Raw genomic sequence first — 15,702 nt, forward strand, 5'->3', positions numbered from 1 at the left:
AGTGAGGTGTCAGGTGTCAGGCAACGAAGCTAGCAAGCGGTTGAAAGTCAGGCAACAGGGAGTTCCGGAAAGTGGCATTGATAGTTCGTGATCCACAGCTTACATCGGGAGGACGATCCTTTGCCCATCACTTCGCTCACTTGGCCTTTGCCTTTCCCTTTGCCGCCTTTTGCTTCTTCTCCTTGATCATCTTGTCCTTTGTAAAGTCGAGATCATCATCACTGTCGCCCATTTCGCTGCCCGACTCTTCCACGATTTCATCTTGAATGATGGCCTCCTCTGCATCGGGCGCGGCATCACCCACGAGCTGCTTGGCTCGACCGCCACTTCCCAAATCGCCCCTCTGGAGCGCAATGGGGTGGCTAGCAGCATTGTACTGTCGAGTAAAGGCAGACTTGACAGCCGTGGGTACCTTTTTGAGCACCTCGTCTCCATTGTTTTTGCCCACGCCGAGCTCCATGATGTTCTCTCGGTCCTCAAGATTGAGGTAGTAGGCGTCCAGCATCTCGACGACGTCTGGGATACCGGAAGCGCCGGAGGAGAGGAGAGGCTTGGAAAGACCGGTGAAGAGGTGGGGGAGGTATTGCTCTCGCACTTCGTGTCGCGAGCCACTTGCAGTGAGCCTCATCTTTGTCTGCAGCTCCACCGTGGCTCGGAACAATCTTCCTTGTTTGGAGTTTTGACCGAACCAGGCCGGGAAGGCAGGACCGTAAGAGCCTTCTGGGCCCATTCCATACATGAGAGACATTGGCTTCAGAGTGGATTGTACGGCATGCAAAGGCAGGAGAGACCATTGCTGCTGGGAGCCGTGAATCATGTTGTCCACCACATCACCGTCAGAGATGGCTGCAGCTGCACCATTCAGCAGCTGCAGAGTCCTCATGTCCTTCTTCTTTGTATCAGTCTCACCCATCGTTGTTTGGGGCCGTTGACGGATGTAGTTCTCTTGAACGAAGAGAGGTACCATTCCCATGTCGCTGAAGTAGATCTCAGTCTTCTGGTTCAAGGTCTTCTTGCTAGACGCAGCCCAGAGGGCGTGACTTGACAATTCGCTGTACAAGCTCCAAGGGGTGGGCATACCAGGCTTGACATTCTCAGCTCCCAGCTTCTTGCTGTCGTCGTAGCTCAGAGCAGACTGGCCTAGCTTCCAAGTGGAGAGCATGTTGATGACCAGTCGGATATCATTCTGAGCAGCGCTGATCAGCATGTCCATGCCATTTTTGTCGACCTTGAGCTTCTCGCGGAAGGCGATAGTCTGCAACCTGGAACGAATCGAGTCAGCCTTTGGTCGCTGGAAAGGCAAGCCAAAGGTGGTGTGGTCGAAGGGCTTCATCTTGGCGCTCTTGCGGTCGTTGCAGATGAGAATGATAGGAATCCGAGTCTTCTTGATGAGCTGGTTGATAGCTCCCACACCTCCTCGATCGCCTCCCGACATTCCATCGACCTCATCAAGGATGAGCACGGTGTTATCTCGAATGGTGATGCCCTCCACTGTCATACCGCCTCCGCCGTACCAGCCGTCAAGGCTCTTATTGTTGATGAGACTCTTGAGGTTGTGCTCGATGAGCTTCTTACTACGTGCGTCACTAGCATTGAGCTCAATGGGGGCATAGCCGCAAAGACGGGCGACAAGATGAGCAGCTGATGTCTTACCAATTCCGGGAGGGCCAGACAGCATGATCCCCCTGAAGCAGCCGTAGCCGAATTTCCCGGGCTTCTTGAAGTTGGACTTGTACGAAGCTGGCCAGCCTTCCAACCAGCCCTTGAGCTTTTCGATGGCCGCATTGTTGCCTACGAGGTCTTTCATCTGCGATGGGGCGTACTTGGTCGTCCAGAGCGCATGCGAGTCGGTCTCTTCGGGCTTGGCTGCAGCGCCCTTGTGACCGATGCCAGCACCGCCACCGCCAACCTCCATTGCTTTGGCAGCCTTTTCGATCTTTTTCTCCTCCTCCTTGAGCTTCTTTAGTGCAGCTTCGTCCGGCTTCGCACCCTCCTTTGAGCGGATGAGATCGAGAAGCCCATTCTCATCGATCGTCTTGAGGCCCTGAGCCTCGATCTTTTTGAGCTTCGAGGGTCCAGCGCCTTCGCCCACCACGACAAATGACGTCTTCGAAGATGGCGCACCAGTGACCTTGGCTCCGAGGCCCTTGACGAGATTCTGGGCCTCTTCCCTCTCCAGACTCTCGAGCTGACCAGTGAACACGAATGTCAGGCCAATCAAGCAGTTGGGAGCGCCTTGCGGGATCTCCTTCGAGCCAGGAGCACTAGGGCCTTGCGCAGCGCGATCACGACTAGCTTTAAGGGCAGCCTTTGCATCTGCTTCCTCTTCCTTGGATGGCTTGGGCGGCGCAGCTGAGGCGCTGCTACCGCTTGCTTTCGGAGCAGACTTTGCAACCGCTGAGGCAGCGGGCTTCTTCATATCCTCATCGTCGTCGTCGTCGTCATCCAGAGCGATAGAATTGTTCTTTGAGCTACCCGCCTTTGCAGTGGTAGTCTTCTTCGTCTTTGGAGGAGGGGGAGCTTCGACCATCTCGAGATCAGATGATTGCTCGTCATCGCTTTCTTGCTTTCGAGCCTTCTTTGCTCGCGGCGTTGATGTCTTTGACGCTGGGCTCTTCTTGGATGCTGCTGAAGCTCGACCCTTTGAGCGCGGCGAAGACTTGAGTTGCGCCTTCTCCTCCTCGTAGTCATCGTCATCGTCATCATCCTCGATCTGCAGAGAAACGATTAAGCCGGTCAATACGAGTCACACGTTCAGAGCATTCCTGTGATTCTCCTCACCTTTCTCTTCTTTGCGTTGGCAGCAGACACCCGGCCCCTTCCTTTTGCAGGTTTCACCTCTTCCTCATCTTCCTCTTCGTCACTATCAGGAAGCTTACTTGGCTCAGCCTGCGATGCCAAAATCGGTCAGTCAAAGCCCAGGAAGATCGGCGGACTACTTGACAACTCACCTTCTTTGCAGTCTCGGGGAAGTACTTGGACTGTGAGCCATTCGACCGGCTTGCAGCAGCGACCTCTGTGACCTCATCTTCCTTCTTTGGCGTAGGTCTCGGTCGAATAGGACTATAAGGAAATGTGTGCAGAGAAAGGGGAGCGTCAGAACACATCAGCAGGAATTTCGCGCCATTGTCTTACAACTCACGGTGCTTTGCTCTTCGAAGGCGAGGGAGACATGCTGCTCGGCGTATAACCGCGTACGGTGACCTGGGCAGGAATTACGAGCGCAAGAATGTTTCAACTGTCATATCCTCCACCGAAAGCGTGGCAAATCAGCACATGCTCACCGGTTCAGTCATCTGCTTGACCTCTGGACGAGGCTTCTCCTTGGGCTTGTCCTTGTCCTTCTTGGGCGGACTCGCGCTACTGCCACTGCCACTTGCTCCACCACCGCTGCCCTCGGCGCGAGCCATGCTGCCACCGGAGAAGTAGCCCTGCAGGGATCCCTGGCCCTTGATGAGAGGCTTGGGCTTGGCAGGCGCCTTTGGTGCGGGAGCCTTTGGCGGCATGATCGACGAGGGACTGGTATAGTGCAAAGGGCGAAGATCACGATGGGCTGAAGGAAGAAGGCAGGCAGGCACATGGCTCACCTCTACTCGGCCCTCTGCGTCAGACTCGCCCGGAAGTGGGCACACGCTCAGGCGCGTCACTCTTGCTCCTTCCGCTCCGCGAGCGCATAGCGTAATGCAGGTAGCACAAGATGGTCATAGGCAGGCAGATGGCATTAGGCAAAGTAGTGAAAGCAGCACATGAGCCACGGCAGTATAAGTAGGAGAGGGTGACGAGAAGTATGAACAGAAGAGTAGCACCAGCACGCGCTCAAGCATCGGAGTAGAGCTGCTTGTTGAAGAAGGCCAGGCCGTGGACTCCTCCCTCGACCTGTGCACTGGCAGTCCTGAGCTCGAACCTGACCTTTCCGCTGCCAACGTACTCCTTGAGCTGCGCCAAGCTTCGTACACCCATGTCCTGCAGCGAGTGCTGCAGACCAGTGAAGAGGTAAGGTAGGAAACGCTTCAACGAACCCTTGTCTGCAACGGCACCAGAAACACCCTGGGCAACCTTGACGGCATCGGCCTCAGAGAAGTATCGCTGAGTAGCGGCATTCTCGTGGGCGACATCCGGGGCAGCAGCATCGGCCTTGGCAGCTCCCTTGCCCGTGGCTCCGGGAACCTTGCCCTTCCTCTGGTGCTCCATGGCCTCGATGGAACCCATTCCTCGGTAGGCCTTGAGTCGCTTGCCCTCTCGGAAGAAGTATGTTCCGGGAGCCTCCTCGATACCGGCAAGGAGTGATCCCATCATGACAGCAGAAGCGCCCAAAGTCATCGCCTTGGCAATGTGTCCGACGTTCGAAATTCCACCGTCAGCAATGACTGGCACGCCAAATCGAGAGGCAAACTCGGCAACGGCGTAGACGGCAGTACCCTGAGGTCGACCAACAGCCATCACTTCCTGAGTGATGCAAATCGAGCCAGAACCCATTCCGACACGGAGGGCGTCTGCTCCAGCAGCGATGAGGGTCGCTGCTTGCTCCCTGTTCACGACATTGCCAGCAATGACATCCAGGTTAGGGTGGGTCTTCTTGATCCACTGGATCATCTCGACTTGGTAAATCGAATTTCCCTGCGAAGAGTCCAGCACAACTACGTCAAGACCAGCCTCGACGAGGAGGTTGAGGCGCTCTCGGTCGGAGGGTCTGGTACCGACAGCAGCGGCACAATACAGCTGCTTCGAATCGGGCCTCTTCGATGCCAGAGGGAAGTTCTGGTTCTTGAGCAGATCAGAGCGCGCTAGAAGGGAAACAAGACGGCCTTCAGTGTCCACAATGGGGAGCTTGCCCTTCTTTGAGTCTCGCAAGATGTTGTTGGCCTGCTCCAGAGTGACGCCAGTCTTTGCAGTGACGAGATCAGTGGTCATGATCTCAGAGAGAGGAACGGCAGGGTCCCGGAACTGAACATCCCTAGCAGTGACAATGCCGAGGAGCTTGCCATTGAGGCCTCCGTTGTCTACGATCAGAGTTGTAAGAGCAGAATGGTCAGCTTCAGATTCTGACTCCTCGCACGGTGTTGGGATGCTGCCGGAAATCGTCTCTCCCCTCCTTTGCCACCCTTGCATCGTGTCATCGTAAATCAGTGGACATAGGTTGTTGGTCTGCATCGCCCTCTCAAGTCTAAGAGAGGGCCTCAGCAGAACGAAGGTTAACAGCAATAAAGATTTTTTCATCACTTCGATGATGGTCCTTCGCTCGGAGCCCCCCCGAACAGGGTGCATCCCATTTCTCCCACAAGGCATTTGCAACGACTACTGAGAAGGAAAGACTCACCAGTGATGGGAATACCTCCGAAACCCAGGCGCTGCTTGATGTCGAGAACATCGCCAACTGTCTCGTTGGGGCTCAAGCACATGGGCTCCGTGATGAAGCCATTCTCGTACTTCTTGACCTTTCGCACCATGCTGGCCTGCTCCTGAGGCGACATGTTGTTGTGGATGACACCCATACCACCCTGCAGACCAATTGCAATGGCCATATCGGTCTCGGTAACAGTGTCCATGGGCGACGAGAGGAACGGAGTGTTGAGGACTACGTTACGAGTGACCCTGGACTGGAGGCTGACTTCCGAGGCAGGGAAGTCAATGTAGCCGGGAAGAACCAGGAAGCTATTGGAGCAGGAAAGACGCGACATGCCGTCAGAGAAGGCTCTCAGCGCCGCTGAAAACGCGACTTCATACCCACTCATTGTACGTCAGACCGCCGTGGGTCCTCGAGTCGATGAGCTCTGACATGGCGAGACCATCACCATGCGGGTAGCTTGCAAGAGTTGCCAAGGCTTGAGAGGCGTCCAAAGGCGCCTTGGAGGAAGAGGCTTGCAGAAGCCCATTGGCTGGGGCGGAGGCGGTACCGTTCTGGGCGGTCATTCTGCTAGGTTTGAGGTGCTAGGATGGTATCAGGAATGTTCAGATTGCAGTGGGGAGGTTACCCAAATAGAAAACTGAACAGGCAGCGAGAATAGAAAAATTCACCTTATCGCGTCTGGCGAGGCGCGGAGTCTGGTTGCATCACATGCGCGCGGCATCCCGCGGTGCTCAGCCTTCGCTGGCTGCCCTAGGTCGCTACGCTCAGTCGACAGGGACAGATAGCAGTCGATGGTGAGGCAACCAGATAACAAGAGAACAAACCGACATACGATCACGATACGGCGCACAAATAGCAGTCAGACGATTCGAAAGGGCAGCAGTGAATGTTCTTTTGCGGAAGGTTATCGAAAAATGATGACTGTGAACAGCTACTCAAAAGTACAATGAAGACGAATGTGGTGCTACTCGAGACATCGAGATGGAAAAACGGGAGTGGGTATCAACAAGTGGATTGGCACCTTTAGTACTGGCTCTTGACCAGGTCGTAGGCCTGAGAGGCAGACAGGAGGTAGTCGCTGGCAACGGGGCCGGCGATGGTGCTGTCGTCGGAGACGGTACCGTTGCTGGAGGTGACCAAGAAGTAAGATCGTCCAGTGGAGGTCTTCTTGGGGACGGTGGCCTTACCGTTCTCGATCTTGCTGAAGTACTGTCCACCGGCGGTGAGCACAGCGAGGTACTGGCCATCCTTGACACCCTTGCCGGAGACGGAGACAGTCTGGCCGGGCTGCAGGTTGGAGGCGGGGTTCAGGGTGAGAGTTGGGAATGCCATCACGGGCAGAGCGGTGTTCGACTTGGGGCAAGACTTGATGAGGGGGGCGGCCAGCGAGTAAGTCTGGTTGAAGTTGGTGGGCACATCGTAAGCGGCACCAGCGGGGTCGGACAGGGCAGCCGATGACTGAACCCAGGCGGAGTGGCGAGACTCGGTGGTGAGGATAGAGCCAGCAGCGGTGAGGTAAGTGGGGTTGGTGATCAGAGCAGCAGCGCCGAGGTAGGCGGAAACTCCAACGCCCTCGAGGAGCTGAGAGGTGGCAATGAAGCTCTTGACGTCGGTGACACCGGCACCGAAGTCGTAGGTGCAGGCCTTGTTGGCATCAGCACCGATGGCGGCCTCGAGGAACTGGACGTGCTGGATCTCGTGTCCACCGATCTCGGCGAAGCGCTCACGGATGGCCGGGGCGTAGCCGGCGTTGGCAAAGTCCTTGGCGGACAGGTTCTTCAGGGCGGTGTGGTAGAACTTGGCCTCGAGGTGCTCGAGGGTAAGGGCGTACTGAAGGATGGTGGTGTCAATGTCGGCGCGCTTCTTGAGAGCGGCGGGGGCAGCGGCGACCATGGATGCGGCCACGAAGGCGAAAAGAGAGGCGAACTTGACTGAGACCATTGTGAAGGTGGATTGGCTTGGTGGGCGGTGGAGTGGGCTGGTAAGTCGAGTTGGACGAGAGTGGAGAGAATGGAGAAGCTTGTGAGTAAGAAGGGAATGGATGAGGGGGGCGAGGTCGGCAGAGGCTCTTATAGCACTTCAGGAACCGTTTATGCAGTCACACCCAGCACCAGAGCAACGACGGCGTATGGGCGGGCCAGGAGAGTCAGGGCACTCTCAGGACCAGGGCAGAGAGTACGACCTCTGTTGGAAGACTATCCAGGCACCCCAGCGAGTGTGTCACAATTACGGAAGAGTGTGCTTGTACCGGCATGTCATGATGACCCCCGCTACCCTGCTACCCTGCTACCTCGTGCCTCAATTCCGCCCCTCTCACATGTGACTGCGACTCCCAAGTCCGCCCTGAGCAGAGGGACGGATTCCGTCATTCTGGGGAATCTCGCCCTCTCCCGCCTGTCCCCCGCTGCCGCTTCCGCCGGCAAATTGGCGTTCCGCTCCTGTGGACTTGGCATCCCGACCCTCCGTCCCTCCATGTCCTGTCCAGGCCTTCCGCTTCTCATAGCGGCCATCGTCATGCTGCTCATTGAATGTCTCACCACCGCGCAACGTTCGTCACCCTCGAAAGACTTGGTGTCTGAAGCGTGGGTAGCCCTACCTGTTTGCATCCGTCGGGGTCTGCTGACTGCAAAGCCCTTGTTGATTGAGTCTGAGACGGATGCACATCAGCAATGCACTCAGACCGGAGACGAAAGGGTCGAGGGTCCGGCGAGGTCTCTACTTGGCTGACCTGAAAGTTGCTCTTGCGTACCAAGGGTCCGAAAAACGAACATCCTTTGGCCCATGGCACGCCATCAATCCAGGCGCAGCTAGCTGGACGACGGAAAAGTCACGGAATCGTGCTTCGAAGAAGGCTTCGGGGCAGCAAAGGAAGCCACGACGGCATCGTAAGCGAGGGGGCGGAAAAAGCTGCTTGCACTCCCACCCACCTGGCCCCTCCGTCATTGAAGCTCCGCCCGCCAATGCCCGTCTGGCAACCCCCAAGGTCGTGGCCCCGCCGCATTCCGTTCTCCTACGCAGTGCTTGGAGCACATAGGGCGGAGTGAGGCTGAGGGTCAATAGAAGCATGACACTAAGTCTTACAGATTCTCCACTCCATGCAATGCGGCAACAATTGTGTCTTCCACTCTCTACATGCTCAGACCCTTGGCCCCTCCGCCTGGGCCCCCTCTTCTTTCGTGTTCCGCCGGCTAGCATTCCCGGGTGCAGTAGAAAATTTGAATGAATGTCTCGGGTCATATGAGCCACCGAGCTTGGCTGTCTCGGTGAACCATATCGCAGTGGACATGTCATGTAACATGAGGCGGAAGACTGGGGATTTCGAATAGAAGCGCCATTGAATAGTGACGTCGAAGCAGAATCCGCTGCGTGATTCCCCGCTTTGCCGTCGGCCGAGCGCATTCCGACCCGCGCGAGCGACACACATTCCTGGCGCGTTGCCCCGCGTGGAGCAGATAGGAGATGTAAATAGTGACGTCCACGGTCCGCTCCGGTGAATGAACGTATGCTTCGACTTTCGAAAGAGAAGAAAACAACGCGCACAGTCATCAGGCACAGAAACGGACATAGGTCATAATGACAGTGGCCAGAGCGGAGAAATCTACACGAACGAGACCCATGCGGAAAGGGCCACGACGGGGTAATGACAGGAATGACAGGAATGACGGGAATTCCATTGAATTTAATATGACGCATAGCGAGAGGCTTTGCGAAGCTGAGGGCCGTAGAAGTAGAAGACCCATGGCAGAGGCACGAAAAGGATGGTCAAACATCCAAGGAGTGTGCATCCCCACGCAACTGGGAAGGCGGTAGGCCCATTCATCGCCTGCAGATTGTTGAACATGGCGCGAGCAAAGAGAGGGAAGGCGGCACCCATGATCGACCTGAACAAGTCATTTGATGCGAGGACAGAAGCGACGTAATCAGGGTAGGCATCCGCCAAGAAGTTGAGTACCGCCTGGAACGCGCCAAATGTGCCAATTGAAAACATTCCGGCAAAGATGGTCGGCACGATCCAGTGGATTGAGGCGGTAGCTGTCCAGCCGAAGCCGAAAAGACAGATGGGCAGGAAGATCAGACTGACCAGAGCTGGCTCAAGACGATCCTCGGGATCTAGCCTACCGCCCTTGCGATCGAACATAGGCTCCAGCCGCACTTTGCAGTACCAAAGGAAGGCGGCGAAGGCCAGAACAGCGCCGACTAGGATGGAGAGGAAAGCCAGACCCATCTCGCCGTAGTTGAATGTGTACACAGCCTCAACGTAGACTATCGGGAACGCCTCGAGCCAGACGTACAGGATCGCGTACACGAGACCGATCAGCAGGTTCAGGAGCAAAACCATGGGGTCGAGGATGGTCAACAGGAACGGGCGCACGAGAGTCATCATGGCAATCTCTTTGCCAGTCATGTTCGCTTGAATGATCTCTCCTTGACTACGTAGTTCCTTGTTGCCCGTTAGCTTGCGCAACCTAGCTGCCCTCCTCGCCAAGATGTTGGTGGAGCTCGTCTCCGGAAGGGTAAAGATGAGGAGGAGGAGAGCTCCACCAGATGCGAAGAGGATAGGCCAGATCGTCCAGGCGTAATTGTTTGTACCGTCGAACGCAAATCCACCGATCAGTGGTCCAAGGGCTGGACCGCAAACGCAAGAGATACCCCAGACCCCTATCCAAGGAGCCCTGACTTTGGGATGAAACATATCAGAGATAGTAGCTCCTCCAGTGGCCAAAGGAGGAGAACCAAATACGCCTGCGAGGAAGCGAAGGATGAAGAAGCCCGCGGTCGAGCTGATCAAGGCAGTGGGTACCTGAAGTACGACGAAGACAGCCAAGGTGAGGATATAGGGAACGTTTCTTCCAATCGAAGGAATCTCGCTGAGGGAGCTGAGGAACATCGGACCGATACCGTAGCCTAGGACGTACAGGGTGAGAGACAACGTCGCGACGACGACGCCGACTTGGTGTTTGGCAGCGAAGTCCTCCAGTCCCGGTGTGACGATACTACTTCCGGCATAGACCGAGAAGGTGAGGTAGCAGAGTAGAGAGGTGACGAAGGCTTTCTTCGGTTGCGACCAATTCAGTGGGTTCTGCGGGTCATCGGGCCCGTACCAATCGACAATGTAGGGATCTCGCCCTTCCGCGTCGTCTTCGTGCGCGTTGGGGAGATTTTTCTGATTCTTCTCTTCGTCTCCAGATTGTGCGCCTGAAGTCCGGCGCCCTTCATCCAAAGTCCTGTCTGATGATTGACGACTCGGAGGCTCACGGTCAGAGCCAAGAGGGGGAGCGGCACCGGAAGTGGCACCAGGCGTTCTCGCGACGCCGGGCGTTTGACCCTCGGCATCCCGAATAGATTGTGCGTCGTGATGAGCGTTGACGAAAACGTCACCGCCAGGTGTCTGGAGTGGGGATCCACGAGGGTGTGTGCTCTTTCTCTCCTGAGCAAAGTATGACTTCTCCGCCCCTTCCTGTGGTGACGTATTTCTCTTCTGCTGTGCTTCCTTGTAGCCGAGACGGTATTGCTCAGGGACAATAAAATCAGCCTTCTCCTCTGGGAACTGCATACGCTTGCGAGAAGACGCCAGGTAGATCAGCTGCCCGAAGAACGTGTCCCGGATGAGCTCGAGCATTGTGCCTCGCTAGGATGACAGAGGCGGAAGTGCAGAATTCGAGGTGAAAGCACAGCAACGCCCAGGGCTTCAGGAGAAAGTGGTAGTGATGAAGGACACTTAGCTCTGCGATGACTATGATGAAGGAAAGTAAAGGATTTATACAATCGAACAAGAGTCTAATATGCAAAACTTAGGATGGGGCAGTCACCGCATAGCGTACGTGCGAAGACCGCGGTTTCCACTCCCGAGACTGCTGACACAATACCCCCCGATTTGAGCTCTTAGGCCCGCGATATCTCAGTCGCTTGAGCGAAAAGTTGAGCTTTGGCAACGCCACCGACGTATGAATTGGCAGGGTCCAGTGGCATGGGGCATCTTGGCGACTGGTGCCGCTTACGAAGTCAGAAAAATCTCCCGCCACTGCTGCAGGTGAGCGTCATGGCGGCAGCCACGGGCCGCTTCTCGGGCGGCACCCCACTCCCGCTGATAGAAACCAGAGGCCGTTCCGATGAGGTCTGTCCCGACGAGAAGGGGGAAGGAAAGGGCCACGTGGCCTCGATCTTCTGGACAATGAGCTCCTCACCGCAACGTCTGGGTGTGATCTGATCACACGGAGGACCATCGTCCGTGCCTGCTGAGCCACTCTACGCCCGCTACTGTGTGGTCAGGCACCCGGTATTTTCCGAATCACATCCGTCCTGAGCCTCGTGCTGCGCAGAGTGCCCTCCGACGTTGCTTTCCTTCGTTCTTGTCTTCTGATCCCCTTTTGCCTCACTTCGTTACCCTTCTCTGCTCACCTCGCCGCCGCTCTGCATCCCTGCCTTCCTCCCTCATTGCACACTGACTTCAACCTTCGCAGTAGCATATCATCACAGCACCGGCACTCAGATACGCTGGAAACGATACAGAGAAGATCAGCATAGCCTGCATCAGGATGACACCATATGACTGCCACGCCTTCGTATAGTGAGTACATGCAAGTCATTCCATCCTTTGCGATTTAGTCATGCTAGAGCTCACTCACTTTGAACCTTTTCTCCTTCAAGTAATGGTACACTGCGCGCATCACATCTGAGTGGCTCCTCGTCAAGTGCTTGGACCCCTCCCACTCTCTGAAGCAGTACCACTTATGGCTTCGCCGCTGTCGTCGACTGCCTCATCACTCCACAACGTAGCACAGTGAGTACTTCGTGCCCAGTGTCGTTCCACTTGTGCTTGATGGCTCTTTTCTTGGCTCGAATCTGAGACAAGCTCAGCAATCACTCGATTCCTTGTGAACTGGGAAGCTCATACATCCCTGAAGGATGACGAAATGCAGCTCAGTTGCTCTAGCAGAGCGCACGACGGGTTGTTCAGCTCTCGAAATTTCAGTAGTGCATCTTCTGACGCAACCATCTCTTCGTCTTCGCTCTCTCTTGTCCCTACCTTTTCCCACCACTTGCCATCTTTACCCACGCCGTACTGTGTACCTCTCGCGTCTCACTAGCCGCACTCACGCACAGGGAATGCACCACTGCATGCGACAAGGCAGCTCATGACACATCGCCGCAACATATGCTACACCTTTCTGTGAAGCCTACGCCAGAATAAGCTCTGCAAGGCTTGAGCAGAGATCTGGGATGGCTCAACACCTTGGACATAGCGACTCTCAAAGCTGATCATCGAATCACCGCAGATTGACGTATGCCATCTTTCTGGAGACCAACGGCTCTAGCCAGTTGCAAGTCGAATCTCAACAAGGTCGGCAGTCACATCAGCCACCTATGTCATCTCATCAGTACAAATTCCGACGTACGGAACGCACTTGTGGTCCGAGTGCGGCAGAGCACTCAAGTCACCACCCCGCAGAAAATACGACGATTTGAGCAAGGCTCGTCAGGACTGTGCGCTTCAGCTGATGAAGGCACTACGTTTCCTATACGACTTACGCCATTACACCCTCTGTGCAGTCGGGAGGGCAATCTGGGGTACTTTTAGCCCCTTACAGATTGCAGTCCTAGCTGTAAATTGCATGTCGGATGGGGCTGTGGAAGTGATGGCAGATAGAGGACAAAGCCTGGCCGCCGGACGCGCCCGGATCGCAGCCAAGTCTGCCCACGAGTTCGCCTCGGGCGGCATCTACGTAATTACCATCGACTTTGGCAACGGCACTCATGGCGTCTATGTCGGCAAAAGCGACAAAGACATCAGGCATCCAATGAGTGGCCATGATTCTGCCGCGCGAGCGGAGGAGTCTGACAGGTCAGAGTCAAGAAGCCTGGTGGTGCAGACGCATAAGGCCTTTCCGACAGGCCGAGTGTGCAAGGTCGTTCTCGTGGAGCACCCGGAGCGATCAATGCTGCTGGAGAAGCTAGAGCGCGGTGGCGTTGGAAAGAGAAGCTGCAGCAGCTCTCCGAGTACACCGACTTCGATCTAAGGAACACCCTGTGCTCACTACTGGAGGCAGCCTGCGTTGCGGTCATGTGCACATTCAGGCAGGACCTGTACATGCAACAATGGTCGAAAGTCTTCGGTCCGCCGCCTGCTGTATCCGTTGGCTTGAATCAGGACCCGGCTACTGGTGGTAATTACCACGAGCAGCTGCGAGTTCAAAAGGAAAGAGGGAGCGAAGACTTCAAGCCGGGTAAGGACGGGAAGCTGGCGCTCAAAAGGCAGAGCGACTCGCGAACCCAGAGTCAGATGAGTAGGCACGATACCGCTGCGAGGGCGCAATAATCGGCAAGGTCAGAGTCACGAAGCCTGGTAGTACGGGCGCGCAAGTCTTTTCCAAAGGGCAGGATATGCAAAGTGGTAGTGGTTGAGTGCCCAGAGCGATCAAGCCTGATGCAAAAACTCGAGCGCGGCAGCGTTGCGAAGGAGAAGCTGCAGCAGCTTCTGGTGTACACCGACTTTGAGCTGAGAACTACCCTGTGCTCGCTCATGGAAGCGACCTGTGTTGCAGCAATGTGCGCCTTTCGCCACGACCTCTACATGGATCAGTGGACGAAAGTGTTCGGCCGGCCGCCAGCTGATGCAAGAGGCCTCAATCAAGACACAGCGACCGGTGGTAACTACCACGAGCAGCTGCGAGTTCAGAAGGCTCGAGGGAGCGAGGTCTCCAAGCTGGGCGATGACGGCAAGCTGCAAATCACAAGGCAGAGTGACGGAAAACTGGTAGTAGCTTACAACAAGGTCAGCTACATCAAAAAGAAGGGAGAGCTTGTCGCGGAGCTTCCTGTTGGAGATTCTGCCGATCGTTTCGCTGAGGAATACGTTGGAAGCGACACCCTGACGAAGATCGTCTGGCAGGCCCAGATGGACAGCCAGGTGGCAGGTCGGGAAGGTGGGCTAGCGCCGGTAGTGCTGTCGTGCGGGCGGTGGGGCTTAATTGTCAGGAAGCCGTACCTGCCGGGAAAGATTGCCAAGCGTTTTGGTCTACAAGTCGGCGGCGACTGGACCGTCGAGATGCGCTTCTTCGAAGGAAGCGGACTGCTATGCCTTCCCCCGATACCACGGGAAGGAAGCAGAGGAGCTGAGAGGCATCGGAATCGAATTGCAGGCATTCCAGGTGGACGTAGACGGGACCAAGAAAAGGCAGCCCAGTCAATGGGTAGAGTACCGGAACTCTTCCCCGGTGGCCAACAAGGAGTGGATCGAGATCCACCTCATGGTAGCAAGATCCTTTGGCAAAGTTCAGACCTCCTCGGCTTCGTCTTCCGTGTCCGCAACAACGGCAACAGTAGCACCCTTCTCGGCTGGAGAAGCATCGCCTTCAGCTGCAGCAGCAACAGCATCGGCCTCCTCTTCGTCCGGCTGTATGCCCAGCGGCTGCTTTGCCTCGCCCTTTGCCGGCTCATACCTCGCCTTCCTGCCCGGCATAGAAAAGGGAGACTTTGTGAGCTCCGTGAAAACCTCCGGAAAGGCTCCATGTCTCAATTGCATCATCCCGCCACGAAGGCTGCAAGGGGAGCCAGTGCCACAACGCTGGAACAGCATCTGCATACCCAGTACATACATTCCCGCAGATGTCGTGGCGAATCACACGGAGGCCAAGAAGTATAGCTTCTGGCTACATGTGGACCCGTCGTGTGCCAACGTCTTGACATATACGATGACTGTCGGGCCACGCGAACCCGTGCCGAATCCTGCGACCTTCGAGCCCGTGGAGCTGAGGGCTCGTGAGATCCTGCAAGCTGTTGAGGACCTTGCCGTCCTACAAGGCAAGTGAGCAGACGAAGTCAGGCAGAAGCTAGCCGAGCCAAAGGACAAGGAACACAAGATCAAGGTCAAGCCCAAGCTTAAGCCCAAGCCCAAATCAGCTCAGCAAGAAACGGAGTCAGCTATACCGGAGCGCCTTCGTAAGCTCCTCGAGGGGACTCTGCAGACTCCCAATGTGACGCTGGGTGCCAAAAAGAAGAAGAGCATTGCTGCTGAATGTCCTGCCAAAAGCCCACCCAGAGGACCTTGGCTTTGGTACTTGAACCGAGAAGCCAGTCAAGTGAGGTGCAAGCTTGCGGCAGACAAGGGATGACCCTTGGACGACAAGGGGCGAAGGCAGCAAGGCCAAAAAAGAGTTGCTGGACTGGGCCCAGGAGGTGTACGGAAAGGCTGAATTCAGCACGAAGGACAAACGACAAGGAGGAAGAGGATGAGTGATCGAGCGTGCCAATCCTCCAGAGACTCACGATGGTAGAGATATCGTACATCGTACCACGTACCATACCTTTGACGAGTATCAGTGCTTACGGTAGGGCGTAAAGTCTGCATACCCTGT

At 55.9% G+C, this 15,702-nt stretch overlaps 6 protein-coding genes across 6 annotated transcripts; 2 read left to right on the forward strand and 4 right to left on the reverse strand.

Moving 5' to 3' along the window:
- Positions 1 to 2: 2 nt before the first annotated feature.
- On the reverse strand, positions 3 to 3,568 carry BCV69DRAFT_281240 (DNA replication factor C, large subunit). Its single transcript, XM_025491910.1, has 5 exons — positions 3,285 to 3,568; positions 3,143 to 3,204; positions 2,952 to 3,063; positions 2,782 to 2,889; positions 3 to 2,713 (listed from the first exon to the last, which is right to left on the reverse strand). The coding sequence occupies exons 1-5, from the start codon at positions 3,504 to 3,506 to the stop codon at positions 137 to 139; spliced, it is 3,081 nt and encodes a 1,026-aa protein (XP_025349391.1). The 5' UTR covers positions 3,507 to 3,568; the 3' UTR covers positions 3 to 136.
- Positions 3,569 to 3,708: 140 nt separating this feature from the next.
- Positions 3,709 to 5,960, reverse strand: BCV69DRAFT_281241 (putative inosine 5`-monophosphate dehydrogenase). Its single transcript, XM_025491911.1, has 3 exons — positions 5,729 to 5,960; positions 5,318 to 5,652; positions 3,709 to 5,000 (listed from the first exon to the last, which is right to left on the reverse strand). The coding sequence occupies exons 1-3, from the start codon at positions 5,908 to 5,910 to the stop codon at positions 3,817 to 3,819; spliced, it is 1,701 nt and encodes a 566-aa protein (XP_025349392.1). The 5' UTR covers positions 5,911 to 5,960; the 3' UTR covers positions 3,709 to 3,816.
- Positions 5,961 to 6,220: 260 nt separating this feature from the next.
- Positions 6,221 to 7,594, reverse strand: BCV69DRAFT_281243 (hypothetical protein). Its single transcript, XM_025491912.1, has one exon. It carries the CDS (start codon positions 7,286 to 7,288, stop codon positions 6,371 to 6,373), a length of 918 nt encoding a protein of 305 aa, XP_025349393.1. The 5' UTR covers positions 7,289 to 7,594; the 3' UTR covers positions 6,221 to 6,370.
- A 262-nt stretch (positions 7,595 to 7,856) lies between these two features.
- On the forward strand, positions 7,857 to 8,576 carry BCV69DRAFT_281244 (hypothetical protein). The gene has a single exon (XM_025491913.1). It carries the CDS (start codon positions 8,004 to 8,006, stop codon positions 8,379 to 8,381), a length of 378 nt encoding a protein of 125 aa, XP_025349394.1. The 5' UTR covers positions 7,857 to 8,003; the 3' UTR covers positions 8,382 to 8,576.
- A 325-nt stretch (positions 8,577 to 8,901) lies between these two features.
- Positions 8,902 to 11,311, reverse strand: BCV69DRAFT_281245 (putative FLR1-putative H+ antiporter). The gene has a single exon (XM_025491914.1). It carries the CDS (start codon positions 10,965 to 10,967, stop codon positions 9,027 to 9,029), a length of 1,941 nt encoding a protein of 646 aa, XP_025349395.1. The 5' UTR covers positions 10,968 to 11,311; the 3' UTR covers positions 8,902 to 9,026.
- Positions 11,312 to 12,984: 1,673 nt separating this feature from the next.
- BCV69DRAFT_276232 (hypothetical protein) lies at positions 12,985 to 15,459 on the forward strand (the record flags this gene model as incomplete). The annotated part of the gene is made up of 5 exons (XM_025491106.1): positions 12,985 to 13,190; positions 13,241 to 13,572; positions 13,744 to 14,271; positions 14,324 to 15,106; positions 15,161 to 15,459. 5 exons carry the CDS (start codon positions 12,985 to 12,987, stop codon positions 15,457 to 15,459), a joined length of 2,148 nt encoding a protein of 715 aa, XP_025349396.1.
- Between the last annotated feature and the right edge of the window lie 243 nt (positions 15,460 to 15,702).

The sequence above is a fragment of the Pseudomicrostroma glucosiphilum genome (assembly GCF_003144135.1).
Source record: "Pseudomicrostroma glucosiphilum strain MCA 4718 unplaced genomic scaffold BCV69scaffold_3, whole genome shotgun sequence".
Classification (NCBI taxonomy): domain Eukaryota; kingdom Fungi; phylum Basidiomycota; class Exobasidiomycetes; order Microstromatales; family Microstromataceae; genus Microstroma; species Microstroma glucosiphilum.

Coding starts and splice junctions, on each gene's coding strand:
- BCV69DRAFT_281244 (XM_025491913.1), top strand. CDS start 8,004: ATGCACATCAGCAATGCACTCAGACCGGAGACGAAAGGGTCGAGGGTC.
- BCV69DRAFT_281241 (XM_025491911.1), bottom strand. CDS start 5,910: ATGACCGCCCAGAACGGTACCGCCTCCGCCCCAGCCAATGGGCTTCTG. Junction 5,653..5,728: donor GGCGGTCTGACGTACAATGA/GTGGGTATGAAG, acceptor CTGCTCCAATAG/CTTCCTGGTTCTTCCCGGCT. Junction 5,001..5,317: donor CGGAGGTATTCCCATCACTG/GTGAGTCTTTCC, acceptor CTCTGATCGTAG/ACAACGGAGGCCTCAATGGC.
- BCV69DRAFT_281245 (XM_025491914.1), bottom strand. CDS start 10,967: ATGCTCGAGCTCATCCGGGACACGTTCTTCGGGCAGCTGATCTACCTG.
- BCV69DRAFT_281243 (XM_025491912.1), bottom strand. CDS start 7,288: ATGGTCTCAGTCAAGTTCGCCTCTCTTTTCGCCTTCGTGGCCGCATCC.
- BCV69DRAFT_281240 (XM_025491910.1), bottom strand. CDS start 3,506: ATGCCGCCAAAGGCTCCCGCACCAAAGGCGCCTGCCAAGCCCAAGCCT. Junction 3,064..3,142: donor CCTTCGAAGAGCAAAGCACC/GTGAGTTGTAAG, acceptor ATTTCCTTATAG/TCCTATTCGACCGAGACCTA. Junction 2,714..2,781: donor CCAACGCAAAGAAGAGAAAG/GTGAGGAGAATC, acceptor GTTTCTCTGCAG/ATCGAGGATGATGACGATGA.